This window comes from Danio aesculapii, chromosome 10 (genome assembly GCF_903798145.1).
Source record: "Danio aesculapii chromosome 10, fDanAes4.1, whole genome shotgun sequence".
Lineage (NCBI taxonomy): Eukaryota > Metazoa > Chordata > Actinopteri > Cypriniformes > Danionidae > Danio > Danio aesculapii.
In genome coordinates, this window is record NC_079444.1 from 39,469,009 (window position 1) to 39,492,854 (window position 23,846).

The 23,846-nt window shown below is 36.1% G+C and overlaps 1 protein-coding gene across 1 annotated transcript in view; it reads left to right on the forward strand.

The window, feature by feature from the left end:
- The window catches only part of kirrel3a (kirre like nephrin family adhesion molecule 3a), a 366,127-nt gene that overhangs the window by 247,203 nt on the left and 95,078 nt on the right, over window positions 1-23,846 (forward strand). The window contains exons 4-5 of the mRNA XM_056467134.1: window positions 3,838-3,995; window positions 19,177-19,327. Coding sequence (XP_056323109.1) covers window positions 3,838-3,995; window positions 19,177-19,327 — 309 coding nt within the window. The remainder of the gene's footprint in view (window positions 1-3,837; window positions 3,996-19,176; window positions 19,328-23,846) is intronic.

The window sequence follows — 23,846 nt, forward strand, 5'->3', positions numbered from 1 at the left end:
AGCGAAATATGGTCTAATCCTCCATCCATCCATTTGTGAAATATGGTTTAATCCCCCATCTATCTATTTGTGAAAAATGATATAATCCTCCATCCATCCATTAGTGAAATATGGTATAATCCTCCATCCATCCAATAGTGAGATTTGGTATAATCCATTCATCCCTCCATCCATTAGTGAAATATGGTATAATCCATTCATCCATCCTTTAGTGAAATATGGTATAATCCATTCATCCCTCCATCCATTAGTGAAATATGGTATCATCCATCCATCCATCCATTAGTGAAATATGGTACAATCCATCCATCCATCCTTTAGTGAAATATGGTATAATCCATTCATCCATCCTTTAGTGAAATATGGTATAATCCATTCATCCCTCCATCCATTAGTGAAATATGGTATAATCCATTCATCCCTCCATCCATTAGTGAAATATGGTATAATCCATCCATCCATCCATCCATCCATCCATCCATCCATCCTTTAATGAAATATGGTATAATCCATCCATCCATCCTTTAGTGAAATATGGTATAATACATTCATCCCTTCATCCATTATTGAAATATGGTATCATCCATCCATTAGTGAAATATGGTACAATCATCCCTCCATCCTTTAGTGAAATATGGTATAATTCATTCATCCCTCCATCCTTTAGTGAAATATGGTATAATCCATCCCTCCATCCATTATTGAAATATAGTATAATCCATTCATTAGTGAAATATGGTATAATTCATTCATCCCTCCATCCTTTAGTGAAATATGGTATAATCCATCCCTCCATCCATTATTGAAATATAGTATAATCCATTCATTAGTGAAATATGGTATAATCCATTCATCCCTCTATCCATTATTGAAATATAGTAAAATCCATCCATCCATCCATCCACCCATCCATCCATCTATCCATCCATCCATTCATTTCCTCACCAAGGCTACATTTATTTAGACTGAGAATAACTAATAACTTTAAAAGCAGTGCTTTCAATAAAAAAATAGCTTATTTATTCAAAGTGATGCAAAGTTACTAATTTCAGCATCATTACTCAGTCTCCAGTGTCACATGATCCTTCAGAAATCATTCTAATATGCTTGAATTGCTGCTCAAGGTGATACATTTTGTTTAATGAATATGAAGTTTGTTGAAATGCATTTCTTTTGTAGCATTAAAACATCCTTTATGATCAATGTAATGCATTCTTGCTGGAAATAGAGTTTATATGTTAAAATTAAAACACTTCTCACCCAAAACTTTCAAATGGAAATATGTGTGCACGCAGTTAAACAGATTTACGTTTCCATCATAACACACAGAATCAGTTTTCTACTTTCTTCCTCATTCTTTCTTTATCTCTCTCTCTCTCTAATCTCTCTCTCTCTCTCTATTTTTCTCCCTCTCCAAACTTGGCTGACAACTAGATGTGTCTGTGGCCTTTATACACGGGAAAAACTATTCATTCCTTCAGAGAACCGTATGATTTTTTTCCAAGCCGTAGGGAGACTTGATTGGTTCCAGGGAAGAAATACCAGCTAACAAATCACACAGGACTGAATGCTCCGAGATCGTCCACCGACCAAATCTCCACGGCCTGATGTGCTACACTGAAATCTGAAGAGAAGATGTCCCGCGTCCTCCATATAACCGCTCAGAGACATCCCAATCGGGGAGAAACATTCCCCCCTTTGCCCCCTAAACTTCTCTGTTACCATGCCGTCTTGAGGTACCCAGTTGCTCAAACTTATTTCCCGCTTCTGATTGGCCAGGACTTATAAAAGCTGGCAGAAGTCTAATCAGTGAGATATGAGTAATGGGGTCTCAGCCTCCCCTTCTTAATGAAGTCAGCATCTCTGGGACCTTCCCCCAACAACAAGCGGCCCGTTCTGGCATCCTCAGATAGTCCCTCCTCTCCTTGCGTCTTACTGGCCTGTGTCTCGCTGGAGCGCTCAGGATGTAGCAGCTGCTTGTTGCCTTTGATTTAGACTTGCCCCAGATATGCTCCCTAATGAGCTGAGTGCCCAATCAATAATTTACCTGAGTCTGAGTGAGAAGCAGGCTGATCAGAGCTGTTTAAAAAGAGAACGGCAATCAGTGCTATTCACAAACTGCTTCTTTTTTTGACTCATCCTTCCATTTATTCCCTCTCTCTCTCTCTCTCTCTCTCTCTCTCTCTCTTTCTCTCTCTCTCTCTCTCTCTCTCGTTGGGCAAGTTACTTCTAAAATGTACAGTATTTATTTCATCTTGTGTTACTGTTTGCAAAAGTAATTAGTAGGGCCAGACAGAATCGGTGGAGATTTTTTGCTAATGATTTTTGGAGAGTATCGTAGCGAAAAACGTAATATATTAAATAAAACAGTAATACCTTTTTAATTTTTATTGAATGTTTACAATGCAATTCCAATTAGATCCACTTATTTGGTCTCGTGTTATATATCTACTAAAAGACAGAAAATATTGCCTTACAAACTGTATTGTAAATAAATCATATGAACATTTTTATATTAGCCAATAATATTACTGAAATATTGAAATATTAATTATTTCAAACCTGAATAAATAAAAATGTACACAAATTTACACTAGTAATTAAATAGACTGGCTAAAAATCCGCATGCAGATTCCATGTGGGCCTAGTTATTATTTACATTACAATATTAGGTTCGCATTAGCTCTAATTATCATTAGCTCTACTATAAAAGATCTGGGTGTTATATTAGACAGCAATTTAACTTTTGAAAATCATATATCCCATGTCACAAAAATTGCCTTCTTTCATCTGAGAAACATCGATAAGTTACGAAGTATGCTATCCATCTCAGATGCAGAAAAGCTAGTCCATGCTTTTATGACTTCTAGGCTGGATTACTGTAATGCACTGTTTGCTGGCTGCCCAGCATCCTCTATTAACAAACTTCAGCTAGTAGAAAATGCAGCTGCCAGAGTTCTTACCAGGTCTATAAAATATGATCATATCACCCCAATTTTATCCTCCTTACAGTGGCTGATTTTAAAATATTACTTCTTACCTATAAATTTTTAAATAATCTAGATCCTGGAGGGCTCGAAATTGTAGGCGCACCAGATAAAATTTAGTCACACTCACCAAAAATTATGAGCACCTTTTAAAAAAATTAATGAGGATTTGATCTTTCCCCATTTAGACAGAATGCCCGATCATACTGTCTGACAAGTTTCAAAGATGGCCGCCGAGTCAAATACCTTAAAGGAACTTTGACTGAACATAAAACAATTAGGTTTTAATGGTCAAATGTGTCGCTGTTTTACTGAGATTGTAAAAGGTATAATAATCAAAAATAAATTGTAATATCTAATAATCCAACACAATCTCACGGCAATTCATAACTATTTGATTTAGTGGCTAATTCGTATGAATTCGTACAATCTAATTCGTACAATATAGTACGATTTGCTCATCACCCAATGACGGTTGGGTTTAGGGGTGGGGTTAGGTACCACGCCTCCTTTTTAAAATCGTACAATTTCGTATGACTGAACTCGTACAAATTCGTACGAATTAGCCTCTAAACTGACAAAATGTAAAATACGTATGTTTTCTCATGAGATCAGGCTGACTCTAATAATATTGACCTTAAAATGGTATTTAAAAAAATTTAAAACTGCTTTTATTCTATCCAAACAATCCAACAAATAAGACTTTCTCCAGAAATTCTGCTAATAATTTTGACTTCAACTGTATGTACTGTAATAATAAGGCATTACTTTTGTATTGTGCTACTCCCAACATAATCAAAACTTCTTGTGATGCACGAAGTAAAACTCTACGTTGTGTTCTTCCTTACAGTTCCTCCTGACGACCCTGTGATAATCGGAGCGCCTGTGGTGAGTTTGAGGGCTGGAGACTCGCTAAACCTCACGTGCCACGCCAACAATGCCAAACCAGCCGCCTCCATCATCTGGATCCGCAATGGAGAGGTGATTAACGGTGCGGCGTACACCAAGGTATGACAGATCCAAGAGTATCGGCACAATACTGATGCATGACGAAACTATCATTTTATTTAAATGTAACATAATATATGTTCTGGTGTAGAGGTTTGCAGTCCGAATAAAATGCGATAGCAGTCGGTAACTCTGGTGCAATTTAACTGGGGGCAGGCAGGCTAACAATATAGCTTTCCCGAGTTCCAACGTTATTTCGGAACAGCATGATTTCGGAGCCAGTGCTCACAACTGTTACACATGTTGAACGCATGACCAGTGTTTTCTGCACGTGCACAGTCTGTGCACGCATCAGCTGCATAAAAGTCTTCTGAGCAGGCTTTACCAACATAGGAAAGCAAAGTGAATATGCTCTGTCCTTCAGCTTGCATTAGAAAATGGTCTGTTAGGAAACCAACATCAGGCAAGTCTGATGTATGGGAGTCTTTTTCATGTGTCATAGGCGGAAATGGAAAGAAATGACCTATTTGCATGATGTGATAATCACTAAAAGTTTTACACGTTAGCAGTCACAAGACTAAAACCTCAGGTTTAAGGTGGCTCTCGTCACTCATCACAAAGGGGCAAACAAAACTGACATTTAACCTACAATCCTTGCTCAACCTACAGTTTTATCTGTTTTCTCTCTCTTTTGGTAGTACCCAATTTACACGTGAGATTTTGAACACCGGATCTAAATTTAGCGGGAACGGTCAGGTCAGGTGGAAAATTATTCTAAAAATTTTGTCCTGCGCAGACCTCTATTCTAGAGTTGTTTTAAGGCCTCCAAAAAGCTGATGTTTTTTGCTGAGTGCTCAGATTCACTTATTAAGCCAGGAATATTTCAAATTTAAATTGAATGATACACATTTTGATTCAGTTTAATTCTAAATATGATGCCAAAAAACAGTCACATTTAATTTTGAAGATTGAAATGTGACTTAAAGATGTAGTTCACCTAAAAAAGTAAATTCTGTCATCATTTACTCACCCTTTTACTTGTTTCAAACCCTTGTGAGTCTTTTATTAAACACAAAAGAAGATATTGTGGAGAAAGCTGAAAACTGTATTGTGTACCATTGACTTTCATAGCAAGAAAAACAAATACTATGGAAGGCAATGCTTCCAACATTTTCCGAAATATTTCCCTTTGTGCTCAACGATGAGTAAACGCTCATTTTTGGGTGAGCTATCCTTTTAGATAATTGAATGACCATCAAAAGGAGTTACATGAGATTTGATCCACTGTAAATAAAGTTGCAATGACCTAGAATTAAAATTAAAGTCGTAACCAATCTATTTTTTGAGTTCAAGTTCTAATATGATGATCAAAATTCTTGTCTTTGAGAATAATTCACATTATCTAACATACAAATTCAGATTCATATGATTTAGTTCAATGTGCATATTATACAAAACTACGACTGAAATGGGTGGCACGGTAGCACAGTGGTTAGCACTGTTGCCTCACAGCAAGAAGGTCGCTGGTTAGAGTCCCAGCTGAGCGAGTTGGCATTTCTATGTAAAGTTTGCATGTTCTGACCGTGTTGGCGTGGGTTTCCTCCGGGTGTGTGTGGATGAGTGTGTATGGGTGTTTCCCACTACTGGGTTGCAGCTGGAAGGGCATTCACTGTTTAAAACATAAGCTGAAAAAGTTGGCAGTTCATTCCGCAGTGGACCCCCAGGAAATGAATAATGAATGAATAAAACATGACTTATAGGGGTAGTTCACACAAAAACTTAAAGTCTGTCATCATTTACTTACCTTTTGACCTGTGTCAAACCCTTATGAGGTCATTTCTTCTGTTGAACACAAAAGAAGACATTTTGAAGAAAGCTGAAAACCTGTAACCATTGACTTCCATATTAGAAAAAACAAACACTATGAAAGTCAATGGTTCCAACATTACCCCAAATATTTTCTTTTGTGCACAACGATGAGTAAATGCTCATTTTTGGGTGAACTGCCCCTTTAAATAATTAAATGACCTGCAACATGAGTTTCATAAGATTTGATCCACTGTAAATAAAATCACAGACCTAGAATTAATAATAAAGTCTTAACCAGTTCTATTTTTTAAGTTCAAGTTCTTATTTAATGCTCAAAATACTTGTCTTTAAGAATAATTCACATGATCTAACATACAAATTCAGATTCAAACGTTTTTGATTTACTTCAATGTGCATATTATACAAAACTATGACTGACACAGGTGGCACGGTGGCTCAGTGGTTAGAACTTTCATCTCACAGCAAAAAGATCGCTGGTTCGAGTCCCAGCTGGGCCAGTTGGCATTTCTGTGTGGAGTTCACATGTTCTCCTCCAGTTGATGTGGGTTTCCTCCTCCTCTGGTTTCCACCACAGTCTAAACCAGGCATGGGCAAACTCGATCCTCGAGGGCCGGTGTCCCTGCAGAGTTTTGCTCCAACACTAATCAAACACACCTGAACACCCTAATTAGTGTCTTCAAGATCACTAGAAACCTACAAGCAGGTGTGTTTGATTAGGGTTGGTGCAAAACTATGCAGGGACACCGGCCCTCCAGGATCGAGTTTGCCCATCCCTGGTCTAAACACTATGCGCTATATGTGAATTGAATAAGCTAAATTGTCCGTAGTGTATGAGTGTCTGAATGAGAGTGTATGGGTGTTTTAGAATACTGGATTGCAGCTGGAAGGACATCCGTTGTGTAAAACATATGCCGGAATAGTTGGTGGTTCATTCCGCTGTGGTGACCTCTGAAATAGATACTTAGCCGAAGGAAAATAAATGACTGAAATATGACTTAAACGTCAGAATTATATGTAAATATATTCTAACAGACGATTTAAACGTACATTTGCTGCCCAAGAATGCTGTCTAAAATTCAATTTGAACAACACCCAAAAATGCTGTCTAGGTGAATATCTCACTAGGTTTGAAATACCGTCTGTGCGACTTTTTTTTGCCTACAGTTGGTATTTTCAATATCACTCCTCTTTCAAACGACAAAAAAAAGAGAAGAGTCTCTCATGAAATCCCGCACTCCGCCTGACTGCGTGTCCTCGAAACGCTCGGCTCTGTCAAATTAATGACAAGTGAGGACTAATTTTTAATTTAATCCTTGGGGCGAAGGGAAGCTGTAACGCAGTGCTTTAAATATGTCATAATGGAAAGACATTCCAGCGCTCCATTATGAATGTGTTCCTCAGCAATTTGCTCAGTTTGTCAGCTTTAGGGAGGAAATGGAGAGAGGAGGAAATGTGTTTAAAGGGCCGCCCGTGTTATGATTGGAGAGCGTAATCTGCTCGTTTTGAGCAAGCCGAACCCCTCAGCGACCCACCAGAGAGAGTCCCTTCATTAATTAACCAGGCCTAATTTAGACACAAGCGAGCTAGACAGGTTACTTTTTTTTTCTCCCCTGCTTTCTTACACTTGGGAGACTCTTTTAAATGCTTCTGAAATGATCAAGTGCCTCAATGAGATGGATAAAAACAAAGCTGTTCACGTCCCAAAAGTCAGTCAGTGTAAACGGGATATTAGATGAGAGACAAACGGCTCGTTTTAATGAAATCGGGAGTCTTGTAAAGCGCTGATTCTCGAACGCCGGGACACAGCCGTCTGCCGAAGTGAACGGAGTAAAGCACAGAGGAATTACTTAGGATTAATCTGTTAAACATGTTCAGAGGTGCTTCTTCAACCTCCCGCTTCTTCCGTTTTCACAGTAAATGTGTGTTTTTTCTGGTGTGTCAACACGATTAAGGATGAATTGAGATTACGGGACGGTTTCACGCTGATTTTCAAGCTTCATCTATTGGATTGTAACCACAGTAAGACAGAAAATCAACAGTGCTGACAAAATAGCTATAATGCATTTAATCACACACTCACACACTGTAGAAGTTTTTTATTATTATTTTGTCTTTCCTAATACGACCTACTGTAAAATAAATCCTCTAAAGCTTGCTTTTTTATTTAAATACACTACTATTCCAGATTTTGGGATTTCTTGATCATTTGGAAAAGTGGCTGAAGGTAGATTTCTGCATGCCAATCACCACAAAGACCTATTGGAACCCACACGGACCCAAGATTCACACAGAAATCAGTCAAGTTTGGTAGAGGAAAAATCATGATTTGGGGTTACATTCAGTATGGGGGTGTGCGAGAGATCTGCAGAGTGAATGGCAACATCAACAGCCTGAGGTATCAAGACATTTGTGCTGCCCATTACATTACAAACCACAGGAGAGGGCAAACTACTAGAAGGATAGCGCTCCTCATACTTCAGCCTCCACATCAAAGTTCCTGAAAGCAAAGAAGGTTAAGCTGCTCCAGGATTGGCCAGCCCATTCACCAAACATGAACATTATTGAGCATGAAGGAGGGGGCACTGAAGATGAATCCAAAGAATCTTGATGAACTCTGGGAGTCCTGCAAGAACGCTTTCTTTGCCATTCCAGATGACTTTATTAATGTTATTTGAGTCATTGCAGAGATGTATGGATGCAGTCGTCCAAGCTCATGATGGAGTCATACACAATATTCATTCTGTTTCTACAGCACCATGACTTTATATTCTGTACTGGACATTATTTCTGTTAAGTGACAAGACTTTTGTCTTAGCAAAGTCAGACCTTACTGTCATAATTAAATCATTAAATATCAAGGCATGATCATGTTAAAATAAACTTAAAAATAAGCGTAATCTTGAGGCCTTTGCCTTTCATATAAGCCACTTCTAATACCAAATGATCAACCAGAAGTCAAGTAATTATTTGTTGTTCCTAAAACTTAGATAAGCGACAAGACTTTAAAATAATAATGAATAATAATAAACAACAATAAGGGACATTTATATGAAATGATGAAAAATTATAGCTGATAAATGGGTAAAATGTACTGATTTAATGATATAAATTGATATAAATTCCAGTTAATTATTATTTTTTTAGCTCTACGGTGATCAATAAATAGAGACCTTTAATATTTATATAATATATAACTTTTAGAGAAAGAGCCCTTTTCATTTTAGACCTAATCACTTAAATCATTCATTCATTTTCCTTCGGCTTACTCTCTTATTTATCAGGGGTCACCACAGTGGAATGAACTACCAACTATTCCAGCAAATGTTTTATGTGGCGGATGCCCTTCCTAGTGCAACCCAAAGTTGCAAACCAATTTAATTAATCCAACTCACCTATACCACATATCTTTGGACTGTAGGACCCGGAGGAAACCCACGCCAATACAAGGAGAACATGCAAACTCCACACAGAAATGGCAACTGGCACAGTTGGGACTCGAATCAGTGACCTTCTTGCTGTGAGGCAACAGTGCTAACCACTGAGCCACCATATTGTAAAAAATTTTTATAAACTAATTTTGAGATGATCACATGCTTATGATTGCTTACGGCTGGTCCCGCACTATTCAATTTATGATTCACCAATCAGACGATTCCTAAGCCGCTATAAATTCCCTTAGTTCCATATTACAGCCATCTTCGTTTTGAAGAATCCCCCCTTCCACCCCTACTCCTCCTCCTTTCCTAGATGTGTGGCACAGTGGCCCGGTGGTTAGCACTGTTTCCTCATAGCAAGAACGTCACTGGTTCCAATCCTTACCAAGCCAGTCGACATTTCTGTGCAGAATTTATACGTTCTCCCCGTGTTCACATGGGTTTCCCCCAGTTTCCTCCCACCGTCCAAAAACATGCAACTTAAGTTAATTGACTAATCCAAACCAGCATCATTGATATGCTCCGAGTAAGTAGTTATCTCTTAAGAGCAGTCATTATCTGTTCATTAGTTACTACAGCAGGGGAAATCTCGAGATCCACCTGAGCTCAAACTCCCCTCTCACCTTGCAAATGGGAGGGAGCCCCAAGCTCGAGGATCTTATGAGCTCAAGTCTCTCTCCTGGGACAACATGCCAAACAAGCTTTATAAGCAATCATCAGCTAAGTTTGAACTCTTGAAATATGTTTTAAATCCATTTTGATCTTCACTAGCATGGATTGATGGTCTAATTAATAATCAATATTATTTTAATATATAATTATTTATCAATAATTAGATTGTGTAACTTACTACACTTGTACTTCTAAGTGTAGTAAGTTACACAATCTAATTATTGATAAATACATATTTTACAGTATGATTTAATAATCTTAATAAAACGAGCAGACGTTGAAATGTTCCATTCAAATATAAAGATAACGTAAACGTAAACATTTTCACAACTAAAGGCAGATATATATGGAAGCGCAGGTGTTTCATTTCTCAAGAATCAGTGAAATATTCACACGTCTGCATGTTGGATTGAGTTTAACTTTGATTTTTGGGCCTGAAACTTTGATTTATAACCGAACACACTGAATGTCTAATGACTGCAAAGCCTCGTCTCATCATAACACAGTTACCTTTTAGAAAAAATGTCAGATGATAAAAGCACAAGAGATTTGAATTTTTCATTTTTTTTCCCTCTCTCTCTCTCTCTCTCTCTCTCTCTCTCTCTCTCTCCAGGAATAGAGCTGCTCTCTTTTATTACATTATTTGATTAATTCCGCGAGAGAATCTGTTAGAGCTGCGAGGCAGTAGGTTGTTTTAGATGAAGTCAATATCCTTCAAATATCTGTACCAATTTTTTAATAATCTTTCCTCTATAAACACGGCTGCTTCACAATAGCTTGAATAGAAGTGCAGGTAATATAACGCTGCTTTGTGACTGATGTGTGTGTAACCTCTGCGGCGATGAAGAATTTTCAACTAATACTAAGGGAGTCTGATAAAGCAAACATATCAGAAATTTTCCCAGGCCTACTTATGTGTCCATGTTTTAAGTATGGAGTCTATTTTTGCTATTATTATCATTACTATTCTGTCCTTTTCCTATTATCTCCTCATTATTAGTAGTAGTATTTCTACCATTGTCATTCTTCAGGTTGTTGTTGAAGTTGTAGTAGTAGTGGTATTAGTAATAGTTGTAGTCATTGTAGTAGTAGTTGTAGAAGTGGTTGTTGATGTAGTAGTAGTTGTGGTTGTGGTAGGGTTGGTGGTAGTAGTAGTAGTTGTTGTTGTGGTGGTGGTGATGAAAGTAGTAATAGTAGTGTTTGTTGTTGTGGTAGTAGTAGTAGTAGTAGTCATTGTGATTATAGTATTAGTAGTTGAAGTTTTGGTAGTGGTGATGGTGGTAATAGTAGTAGTAGTAGTAATGATTGTGATTATAGTAGTAGTTGTTGTAGTTTTGGTGGTGATGGTAGTAGTAGTAGTAGTACTAGTTGTAGTTTATGTTGTTCTTGCAGTAGTATTTGTGGTTGTTGTTGTAGTAGTAGCAATAGTAGTTGCAGTAGTAGTTGTTTTAGTAGTAGTAGTTGTTGTTGTTGTTATAGTAATTGTGGTAGTAGTAGTAGTAGTAGTAATAGCAGTAGTTGTTGTAGTAGTAGTTATGGTGGTGGTGGTAGTAGTAGTTGTTGTTGTTGTAGTGTTTGTGGTTATAGTAATAGTAGTAGTAGCTGTATTAGTAGTTGTGATGGTAGAAGTAGTAGTTGTAGTTGTGGTTGCGATGGTGGTATTAGTAGTAGTAATAGTAGTTGTTGTTATTGCAGTAGTAGTTGTGGTGGTAGTAGTTGTTGCTGTAGTAGTAGCAGTTGTTGTGGTAGTAGTAGTTGTTGTACAGTAGCTGTCATAGCAGTAGTAGTTGATAAAGTGGTAGTAGTAGTAGTTGTAGTAGTAGTTTCTGCTGCTGTAGTAGTAGTAGTAGTAGTAGCAGTTGTTGTGGTGGTGGGGTTTTGGTGGTGGTGGTAGGAGTAGTAGTAGTAGTTTTTGCTGATGTAGTAGTAGTGGTAGTAGTAGTAATTATTGTTGTTGTTGTGGTGGTAGTTGTTGTAGCTGTTGTAGTAGTAGCAATGGTAGTTGCTGTAGTAGTAGTTGTTGTAGTAGTATTTTCTGCTGCTGCAGTTGTAGTCGTAGTAGTTGTGGTTGTGATGGTGGTAGTAGTAGTTATTGTTGTAGCTGTTGTAGTTGCAGTAGTAGTAGTTGTAGTAATAGTTGTTGTGGTGGTGGTGGTGGTAGTAGTAGTAGTAGTAGTTGTTGTTGTTGTAGCTGTTGCAATTGTAGTAGTAGTAGTAATTGTTGTTGTTGTTGTGGTAGTTGTTGTAGCTGTTGTAGTAGTAGCAATAGTAGTTGCTGTAGTAGTAGTTGTAGTAGTATTTTCTGCTGCTGCTGCTGTAGTAGTAGTAGTAGTAGTAGTAGTATTAGTAGTAGTAGTGGTTGTGATGGAAGTAGTAGTAGTTGTTGTTGTTGTTGTTGTTGTTGTTGTAGTAGTAGTAGTAGTAGTTGTGGGGGGTGGTGGTGGTGGTAGTAGTACTAGTAGTTGTAACTGTTGCCATAGTAGTAGTAATAATTGTTGTTGTTGTGGTAGTTGTTGTAGTAGTTGCAATAGTAGTTGCTGTAGTAGTATTAGTAATAGTTGTAGATGATGTTATTATTATTATTATTATTGTTGTTATTGTTAATATTATTATTATTATTATTATTATTATTATTATTATTGTTATTATTATTATTATTATTATTGTTGTTGTTGTTGTTGTTGTTGTTGTTATCATTTTTCTTTCATTTTTACTGTCTTTACTTAATCATTACATTACTATCATTGTTGTCATTCCCCACCACTCATTGGTTTTGTTCTATCTATGCTTTATTTATATCTATATTATTCACTTCTTTTTTTTTTTTGTTATAGATGACCTATAACAATATGCTTTCTACTGTTATGCACGTTGTATTTTTTATGTTCTCATATTTATGTACTTTGACCTGTCCACTCTCAGAAATACTCTCAGGCCTTCAACACATGCTGATTTGGTGCTCGAGACTCAAGGGTTGTTGGGTAGATGGTTTGTTCAGAGGTCTCTGACAGAGAGGAGCTGATTGCGAGGTCTGCGCTCCGTCTTTGACCTACACTCAAGAGCAATGATAGTCTACCATCTTGAATTGTTTAGCTTGTTTTTTTTTGTGTGTGAAAAAAAAGAACCGTTGACCATCTGCGAAGTGCTGCACTTTGGGCTTATTTACGCTTAACCACTTCACATGTTTTCTCTGATCAGACAGCTGGTCCACATGTGAAAAACATCAGGTGTGAATGTCCTCCGAGACGGACTGAAAAGCACTTTTGAGACTCGTTCCAGATGCAACTGAACAAGTGTAAATGCTCATATGTAAATATTTAAATTATCGTTCAGTGCATGTAATTGGTGTATTGGTTGCCATAGTAATTCTCTGGCCTCTTGCACATTTGGTATCTGCTATTTTTAACCAATTTAACTAAACTATCATTAATATAGGTGTCTGTTTTGTTGAATTTTTGTTGCCATGCCCACTTGTTTTAAGCATGTTTAAGATTGCTGTTTAAGCTTGTGACAGTACTCAAAAATCCCAATGGCAGGTCATGATATTTTTTTTATGTCTTAATACGTTTTATTTTAATTCATTAATAAATAAATAATTAATTAATAAATAAATAATTAAAATTAATTAATTAATTTATTTATTTATTTATTTATTCGTCTAATTATTTGTCTAATTTATTTATTTGTCTATTTGTCTATTTATTTATTGTTTTTATTTATTCATTTGTTTATTTAATTATTTGTCTTATTATTTATTTATTTGTCTATTTATTTTTTTATTTATTTGTCTATTTATTTATTGATTTATTTATTTTCTTTTTGGCTTAGTCCCTTTATTAATCTGGGGTTGCCACAGCAGAATGAATCGCCAACTTATCCAGCAAATGTTTTACACAGCAGAGACCTTTACAGCTGTAACCCATCACTGAGAAACACCCATACACACTCATTCACACACATACACTACGGCCAATTTAGCTTACCCAATTCACCTACAGCACATCTTTGAGCCAGAGCACTCGGAGGAAATCCATGCAAACACGGGGAGAACATGCAAACTCCACACAGAAATGCCAACTGAACCAGCCGAGGCTCGAACCAGTGACCTTCTTGCTGTGAGGCGATCGTGCTACCCACTGCACCACTGTGTCACCCTTATTTTTTGTCTATTTATTTATTTGTCTATTTATTTGTCTATTTATTTATTTATTTTTTAATTGTTTCAGCAAGATCTGGCAACAGGAATGACAGAGAGACAACTAAATTTAATTTATGCCACTAATAAATGTATAAATAAATGAATAAATAAATGAATAAATAAGAAGTCAAATAAATAGTCAAATAAATAGTCAAATAAATAGACAAATAAATAGTCAAATAAATAAATAAATAAATCAATAAATAAATAAATCATTTTATTAGGACCAAAAACCAAAATATCATGACCTGTCCCTGGGATCTTGAAGAACTGTCACAGGCTTAAACAGCAATCCTAAACATGCTAAAAATAAGTAGGCATTGAAACACTGCAAGAAAATTTAAAGAAACAGACACTTCTATTATCGATAGTTTAGTTAAGTTGGTTAAAAATCGCAGATATAATAATAATAATTTGTCGAGTATACTTCCGTTCGCTAGTTTTTAATTATTATATTTTCTTTGTTACGTTTGAGTTTTCTATCATTCATTTTATTTAATTTTTTTGTGTTTTGCCATTGTCAAAATAATTTGTGAGTATAGTTTCAGTATTATTTCTTTCTAGTTGTAAATGAAAAATAAATACCTCACACATGTCCATTTCAAAGTGAATGCAAACCTCTTTTTTATGTGCATGTCTCTTTAAACGTAAATGAGCTGCTGATCCCTGCTAAAGGGGAAGTAATGTAAAAGCAGGTGTTGATCTTTTTCTGTTAAGGCAGCTTAGCCAAACTATTACATAAAAAGCGACACATCAATTAATTTCATAATAAGAATTTGAGATTTGAGTTCTAAAGTACAGTATAACCCTAACCCCTGTTAAAAGATCTACAAAATTTTGATTGGCTTTAAAGGGGTGGTTCAACCTAAAATGAAAATCACCTCCTCATTTACTTTCCCCATGTGGTTTCTTTCTCTGTTCAACACAAAAGAAGATATTTTGTAGAATGCTGGTTGCTGGGAATCTTTGACTTTCATAGTAGGAGAAAAAAATCTTCTCTTTCATGATATATTCTTTTGTGTTTGACAGAAGAACGAATCTCACATAGATTTTAAACAAGTGGAGGGTTAGACCAGGGATGTGCAAACTTGGATTCTGGAGGGCTATTGTCCTGCAAAGTTTAGTTTGAAAACCCAGTCAGACACACCGGGGCTAGCCAATCAAGCTCTTACTAGGCTTTCTAGAAACATCCATCCAGGTGTGATGAGGCAAGTTGAAGCTATCTGCAGGACACCAGCCCTCCAGGACTAAGTTTGGACACCCCTGGGTTAGTAAATGACAGAATTAAACATTTACTGCTCTAATAGACCATTTCAATGTGGCGAAGTCATTCGCCCATGAACATTTCCTGCTTGCTGTCAAACTATTTCAGAACTGTAACGAGACAATTTAATGGTATCTAAACGTTAAAACAGCTGTCATAACCTTATTTATCAATATGTGGACATTTTTGAACTCTTGGAAGCTGTGGAAATTAAAAATGTAATACAGGAATAGATTAGGACCATTGTTATTGTTTACATCCCTCAAAATGGTCTATAGGTGATTTGATAACCTTTTTTTTTCATCAGCATGCATGTGGCATTAACAGTGTTGCTTTGTCCACTTCTACAATCCCTTCAGCTTGAAATTATTCATGATAAATAAACCAAAGTGCATAAATGTTGTTCTTATTGATGTGAATTTGCATGTAGTGCTAAAATTGAAGATCAATTTCATAATAACTTTACAGAAACACATGGGCATGGCCAAATGCTATCTTCTCTCTACTGGTTTGCCAGTCAAGTTCAGGATTGATTTTAAGATTTTATCCCTGGTTTTTCAACGCAACTCTTCCCCAAAATATCTCTTAGGCTCTCATACATCGACCAGGTCACTCAGATCAGGTATTCAGTCACTGTTGTCTGTTCCAAGATCCAAAAAGAAATCGAAAGGCGACCGCTCAATTTCTGTGGTAGGGCCCCAATTGTGGAATGGTCTTCCCCTGCACATTCGAGAGGCATCTTCTTTAGGGGGTTCAGATCACAGTTGAAGACACATTTGTTCATTGCTTGTTGTGGAATTTATTTTAATTTAACATTCAAGAGTTCACACTTATCTGATGATTGATAACAAAGCTTGTTTGGCATGCTTTCCCAGGAGAGAGCCCTGAGCTTATGAGATCCTCGAGTCGTGGGCTCCCTCCCGTTTGCAGGGCGAGAGGGGAGTTTAAGCTCAGGTGGATCTCAATGAACTCCTCCCAGCTTATTTCTGGCTAATGACAGTTATGGCTGAGGACAGGAGTACTCACGATGCTTGGCTATGGTATCAATTTTGGTATGTTTAATTTACTTAGATTGCATATTTTTTGGACTGTGGGAGGAAACCGGAGAACTCGCGGAAAACCCGCGCAAGCACGGGGAGAACGAGCAAACTGCACAGAAATGTTATCTGGTTTAGTAGGGACTCTAACCAGAGACCTTCTTGCTGTGAGGCAACAGTGCTAATCACTGGGCCGCCGTGTCGCCCATCTGGAAAGGAAGGGGAGTAGGGGTGGGTAGGGGGGATTCTTCAAGACGACGATATTGAGATAAGAAAACTCTGGTTCTTTATAATGAGTTAGGATTCATCTGTTTGGAGAACTAATCAAGAGCTGATGCGTGAGCAGCTGAGAACAATCGTAAGCATATGATCCTCTTGAAATTAGTTTATAAACTTCACCTTGTGTGCTGTTGGGATGTTTTCATCCACTCTGAGCTCATTTTGAGTTTTAATTTGGCCAACATTCACTGTGTTTCAGCAAATGGAATGATTTTTGGTGACATCTTATTTTGAAAATGGGAAATCTTAAATGGAAAATGCTTTGATTTGTTTTTTTTTATTTGTTTTTTTTATATTTATATATTTTAATTCAACAATACATTCTGGCCAAATTGACTACCCTTTCGTTATGTTGATGGCTGTTTTTACCCCAGTGACATCCATTATAATTATTTTTTATTGCAAAGCCATAACAGCATATACTGTAATCATGCATTCTTCATTGTTGCTGGTTTTCTGTGTTGGTACAATTTTACACACCAAAATTGATACCATAGCCTAGCTTAGTGAGTACACCTGTCCTCAGGCATATCTGTCATTAGCCAGAAATAAGCTGGGGGGAGTTCATTTACTGTTGATCATCAGTTGTAGTGCAAAAAAGATTTAGTTTCTGACTTTTATATGAAAAAAATGATGTCTGCAAAACTGTTGCAAACAATTTATTTGTGTTGAATTTAAAAAAAAAAAAAATTTAAGAAAATTAAACTTAATTTGTTTGTTTAAATTCAACCCAAATAAAGTGTTTACAACCACTTAACGTAATTTTTTTTGTAAATCCAAGGAATCATCTTTGAATAATTTCTTTCAGTGTATGGTGTGTATTTATGTGTGAAAGAGTGTAAGAGAGACCTTTTACTTACTCACTCAAACTTATCTTGATACTGTATGTCTGAGTGAATCAAAATAAGCCCCTCAGCTCTCAGAACATAGTAAACACAGTAAGTGTATTTCTGCACACTCTATAATCTGCTGTTTTGCTCCATAGAACTCCATATAAAAACCACAAACGTATTTGCACAGGCCTATCTAAAGGGTTAATGCTGTCAACTGATGATCAACAGTAAAAATGACAAATTGGACCTCTTCTCAACAAGGAAAACCATCAACAATCAAGAATGCATGGTGCTGTCATGGCTTTTTTAATCAAAGAAATTTCATTATAATGGAAGTCAATGGGACAAAAACATAATGAAATGGTAGTCAACTTGAACAATACACAAGGGTTAATGTTTGTACTTTGCGTAGTCCATGCTGTATGTGTATTTTATAAGAAGTTGAAGTTGAAATGTAAACTGAACCGCAATCATTATCTGATTCTAGAAAATGCATTTCACAAGCTCTTCATACAAGTCAGAATTATTTGCCCCCATTGAATTGTATTTGATGTGTAACAGAGCAAGGAAATTTTAACAATATTTCCAATAATATTTTTTCTTCTGTAGAAAGTTTTATTTATTTTATTTTGACTAGAATAAAACCAGCTTTTAATTTTTAAAAATAATTTTAACGTCAAAATTATTAGCCGCCTTAAGCTATATGTTTTTTCGATTGTCTACAGAATAAACCATCTTTATAGAATGATTTGCCTAATTACAGCCCCGTAGCCAGCCTATTGAAAGGGGTGGTTCTTTTGTTCTGAAAAAGTGGACTTTTTTTGCCTCATTTTCTATTAAATGATGAGGTTTATATTCTACATTTTAGCCAATTTTAAGCACCAATCTTTGCTGGATCAGCTTGTCTGATGGTGATCGTAACCACACGTTTTCATGTACTAAAATACTTCCTGCAAAGTGCTTACCATACTTTTTTAACTAAGTATTTATTTACAAAGTTTCATTTAAACTGTATTATTACAGTTTTATAAATAATGTAATTGGATTGAATAATAAGATTAGCGTTTTAAATTTAAAAAATAATAAAGAAATGTGATAAAATACTTATTTTTAAACACAAATTTATTAGCATCCATCATTTTAAATAAAATGATAAAAAATAGGAATCTGGTAAAACTTGTTTTAAACTAAAAAGTGTAGGCTATAGGCAAATAAAAAACTGACAATCTCATTCAACTTTCCTCAGAAAGCCAGAATTTTAATAATAAAAATTTAAATTTGTCTTAAAGCCTTCTTCTATTGGTACTTTTAACAATTTATATTGGCATATCAGTCAAAAATAGGACAAACGAGCACATGTGAAGACCAAATTCTGGACTTTGTGAGTGGGGGGGTCGGCCTTTTGAACCACCCCTGGCTACAAACCTGCCTAACCCGCCTAGTTAACCTAATAACCCTAGTTAAGCCTTTAAATGTCACTTTAAGCTGAATGTGAAAAAAATCGAGTCAAATATTATTTACTGTCATCATGGCAAAGATAAAATAAATCAGTTATTAGAAATGAGTTATTAAAACTATTATGATTAGAAATGTGTTAAAAAAATCTCTCCGTTAAACAGAAATTGGGCAAAAAAAACAAAAACAGGGGGGGCTAATAATTCTGACTTTAACTGTACGTGTGTATTTTCTTGCAGACTCTGTTGCGAGATGGTAAAAGAGAAAGCACAGTGAGCACGCTCCACATCTCAGCCTCGAACATCGAAAGCGGTCAGCAGATCACCTGCCGGGCCTCCAACAAAGCAGCGCCCAACGGCAAAGAGGCCACGGTCACCATCGACATCCAGCGTGAGTGAATCTTCAAACATAATTAACAGTAGACGCACAAGCTCAAGCTCCCCTTCCAGATCTCTCGACCTGCATTCTGTTCTGAGCGTTCTTCTGTTTTCCTGTCTGCGCCGATAAATTATTCACATGTGAAAATCCGCTATGTGCTGTCCTATTTTCTTCCTCCAAACAGCCGTTGTGTATGCATGCGATCTGATGTCTGAGCACATGTCGTACTCCGCTGCACACAGACACACAAGACTTGACACCATTTTTTTTTGTTGTTTTTAGTCTCGGAGAAGCATTTGTAAAAGTGACAGTTTCTCAGCATGCACGCAAAACAGGAAGCCGTGTTTTTTGCCAAGCTTTAAGCCGGCTATTGTAGACACAAATGCTAATTGTTAGCTTTTAAACACTGAAGAATTGAAACACGAGCAGATCCTCTTTCCGAATGCAAGCGTTTTGCTTATTTTTATTTATAGCAGTCGTAAGCTTCGCTGTCAAAAGTGTATCTGTAAGCGGCAATATGAAAGGCCTTAACTAATTCAGCGCGAAGATTAGCATTTGATGAAATATTTCTGACAATGTATGCGCAGGGAACAAAGGCGTCCTTTCGGCTCTCTCAAGTGTTGAAAGATATTAGCTCTGACTAATAAAGCAGAAAATAGATCATATTGAAAGATCCACAAGTTTTGACAGCTGCTTTCTTCATGTCTGTAAAGTCGGTTTTATTGCCCAGAAGGAAGGCGCCTCGGCACAATGGAGCTCAAATTCATGAATTGAAAGCGTAAAAATGAAAGCGTTTGTGTGTTTTTTTTGCTCCTCTGGATTCAGTCCAAATCGGTTTGCCACGGAAAACAATGGAAAAGTTTTACTGTAAGCCTCTTTCCTCTCTGCGGAGCCTCTGATTGGTTAGGTTTGTTGATGTCATTGGAGTGTGAGCGAATGAAATGTTTTGTTTACTTAAACACAATTGATCAAATCCAGGGGCAGCACGGTGGCTCAGTGGTTAGCACTGCCAATCAAACAAGCAATCAATCAACCTTTATTTATATAGCACCTTACAACAACCAAGATTGACCAAAGCGCTTTACATCAGGGATCTGTTCCATAAACCAAGCTTAGAGAAAAAGCCAGGCTTATTTTAGTAAGTCAGATTTATTAATGGCGGAGTCATAAATGAAATTTACGATAGTTTAAACTCTTTTACTATGGCAGCTTATGCTGGGAATCTAGCCTGGTCTGGGACAGGCTAAGTCTTAAGTTCAAGCTTAATCAAAGTAATATTAACATTCCCCTGCTTTAATTAGCTTAACCTCTTATTATTGATTAAAACTTTATAGTCACTTAATAGTAAATATATATACACCAAGCATCTTTAAGAACAGAACGATATATACATTTAAATTCATAAGTTATTGCAAACAAAAAATACAAACTACAACATTTCGACTACATTTGTATAGTTTTTTAGGCTTCTGTTGATTTTTGTTCCCCGTGTTTATTATCATTTTATTTCATATTTTCCCCCAACATATTAAAATGGGTGTACTAATTTTTGGAATGTGATCTTCAGTTTATTTGTGTTAGATTAGTTCCAAATTTTGCTTTGGTACTGAACAATCTAATGTATATGCACAAAGCATCCTGTATAAAATATTAATTTAAAAGAGAGATCTGTGATGGGTGTATTTAGCTATATACAGTTGAAGTCAGAATTATTAGCCCCCCTTTGTATTTTTTTTCTTTTTTAAATATTTCCCAAATTATGTTTAACAAAGCAAGGAAATATAGTATGTCTAATAATGTTTTTTCTTCTGGAGAAAGTATTTGTTTTATTTTGGCTAGAATAAAATCAGTTTAAATTTTTTTAAAACCATTTTGCGGTCAAAATTGTTAGCCCCTTTAAGCAATATTTATTTCTGATAGTCTACAGAACAAACCATCGTTATACAATAACTTGCCTAATTACCCTAACCTGCCTAGTTAACCTAATTAACCTAGTTAAGCCTTTAAATGTCACTTTAAGCTGTATAGAAGTGTCTTGAAAAATATCTAGTCAAATATTATTTACTGTCATCATGGCAAAGATAAAATAAATCAGTTATTAGAAATGAGTTATTAAAGCTATTATGTTTAGAAATGTGTTGAAAAAATATTCTCTCCGCTTAACAGAAATTGGGGAAAAAAAATTCATAGAGGGGCTAATAATTCAGGGGGCCTAATAATTCTGACTTCAACTGTATATATATATATATATATATATATATATATATATATATATATATATATATATATATATATATATATATATATATATATATACATATATAAATATTATAATATTAAGAAAACACTGACTGATATAAATAATTATGCTACATTTCTTAAAGAATGACTTTAATGCTGTAAACCCTGAGTGGAATAATCGGGAGATAATCTGGGCTGAGCAGTGGCCTCACTTTAATATAAAGATATTTTCCCATGGGCTGCAAGAAACACTAGTGTCAAAGGGAAAGCAGTAATTTACAGCGGTTTCGGAAGCAAATAAAAAATCCTGCCGATTGTGCATGCACGTCTCTTTGTTGCTATTATTTTAAACTTAATATGCTGACGTTAAGCACATTTTAAATGTTACAGGAAACCTGCAATGCATTAAAACTTTTTCTTTGAAGCAACAATTGGCAGTAAGCGCACATTTTCTCTCTCTTGCTAGCTCAAGAACAATTTCAATGTATTGTGACAAATATTTAATTTAACATTAATAGGCTTAAATGTTAGCCTATATTTTAAAATCTGCATATTCCTGTCAGCCTTCTTTCTTGCTTTGTTGCAAGCCGAACTTAGTTTTTGATTATTATGTTTAAATTATTATATGTTTGAACTCTAAAAACCAACGTGGCTCACTCGCTGTGAACATAGCTTAGCTGCGTCTCATTTCAGAGCTTGTTCAGTTCTCTTAGTCCACACAACAAAATCGATGCATCTATGCTCGACCGGTTTCACGACAGTAACATGCACAAGGAATTATTTAGATTATTTAAACTGAACTGAGATTAGTTTGATCAAATGTTCTTCAACTTGCTGTTATGGAACTAATTTAAGCGTGGACGTTTAGTTTGGCTCATTGAAGTCTGGTTTTTGACTTGAATCCCTGCTTTTCTAAATGACTTTTATGAAACAGCCCCCTGTAAAAACAAATTGTACCACACAACTAAAAAGCAGACAATGCAAAACAATACAAGAAATATAAATAAAATATAACAAATTGTTAGTGCTATGCATTAAAGTCAATTTGAACAAGCGGCTCTTAAGCTTGGCTTTAAAAAGCGGCAGGTCACTGATTGTACGAAGCTCAGTAGGAAGGGTATTCCAAGGTTTAGAACCTGCCACTGCAAAATAGCGATCACCCCACTGCTTGTATCTTGACCGTCGGACTTCTAGCAGAAGTTGACCAGCAGATCGCAAAGCTCTGTTGGGTTTGTGAGTGTGCAAAATTTCACATAAATAATAAGGTGCAAGGCTATTGACAGCATTAAAAACATACATAAACAGTTTAAGATAAATTAAAAACTTAACAGGGAGCCAGTGGAGGAAGTAGAGAATAGGTGTAATATGTTCACTTTTCCTAATGTTTGTTAACATGCCAGCAGCATTTTGTACATTGCAAATGATAAAGACATATTTGGTTAACTCCAACACACCTGCCTCACAGAATGAAGGTTGCTTGTTTAAGTCCCAGTTTATACCAGTTGGCATTTCTGTGTGGAGTTTGCATGTTCTTCCTCCAAGTTTTCCGTTTTCCTCCACAGTCCAAAGACATGTATAAAATATTTAATGATCTTGCACCACCACCCCTCAAACAATGTGTGATTGTCGGCAAGGACAATATAAGACAGACTAGGTCATCGGTTAGAGGGGATTGTTCAGATATGCTTAGGAGAACTGCTTTTGGACAATCAGTTTTTTCAGTTAAAGCAGCAGAAAGATGGAATAAAATACCAGTGTATATCAGAGAGAGTACCACTTTTAATCATTTTAAAATTGTTCTTACAATTTGGCTTAAACAAAATCAGATATGCAGCCAATGATTTGATTTCATTTTATTGACAATGATGTATTTTATGTATTGGACTGTAAGTGTATATTGTATAATTTTTTACTGTTAAATTTGTTACAACTTCCTGCCCAGGGACTGCAGATGTAAATTAGCTTTATAGCTAACTCTGGCACAACATGTCATGGTGTACATTGTCCCTGTATAAATAAATAAATAAATAAATAAATAAATAAATAAAAATGTGCTATAAGTGAACTGGATAAACTAAATTGGCCATAATGTATGAGTGTGTGTGAGAATGAAAGTGTTTGGGTGTTTCCCAGTACTGGGTTGTGGCTGGAGGGGCATCTGCTGCATAAAACATATGCTGGAGTAGTTGGCAGTTCATTCCACTGTGGCGACTTTTGATAAATGAATGAATGAATGAATGAATGAATGAATGAATGAATCCAAATCAGTCATGTTTACTCCTACTACACT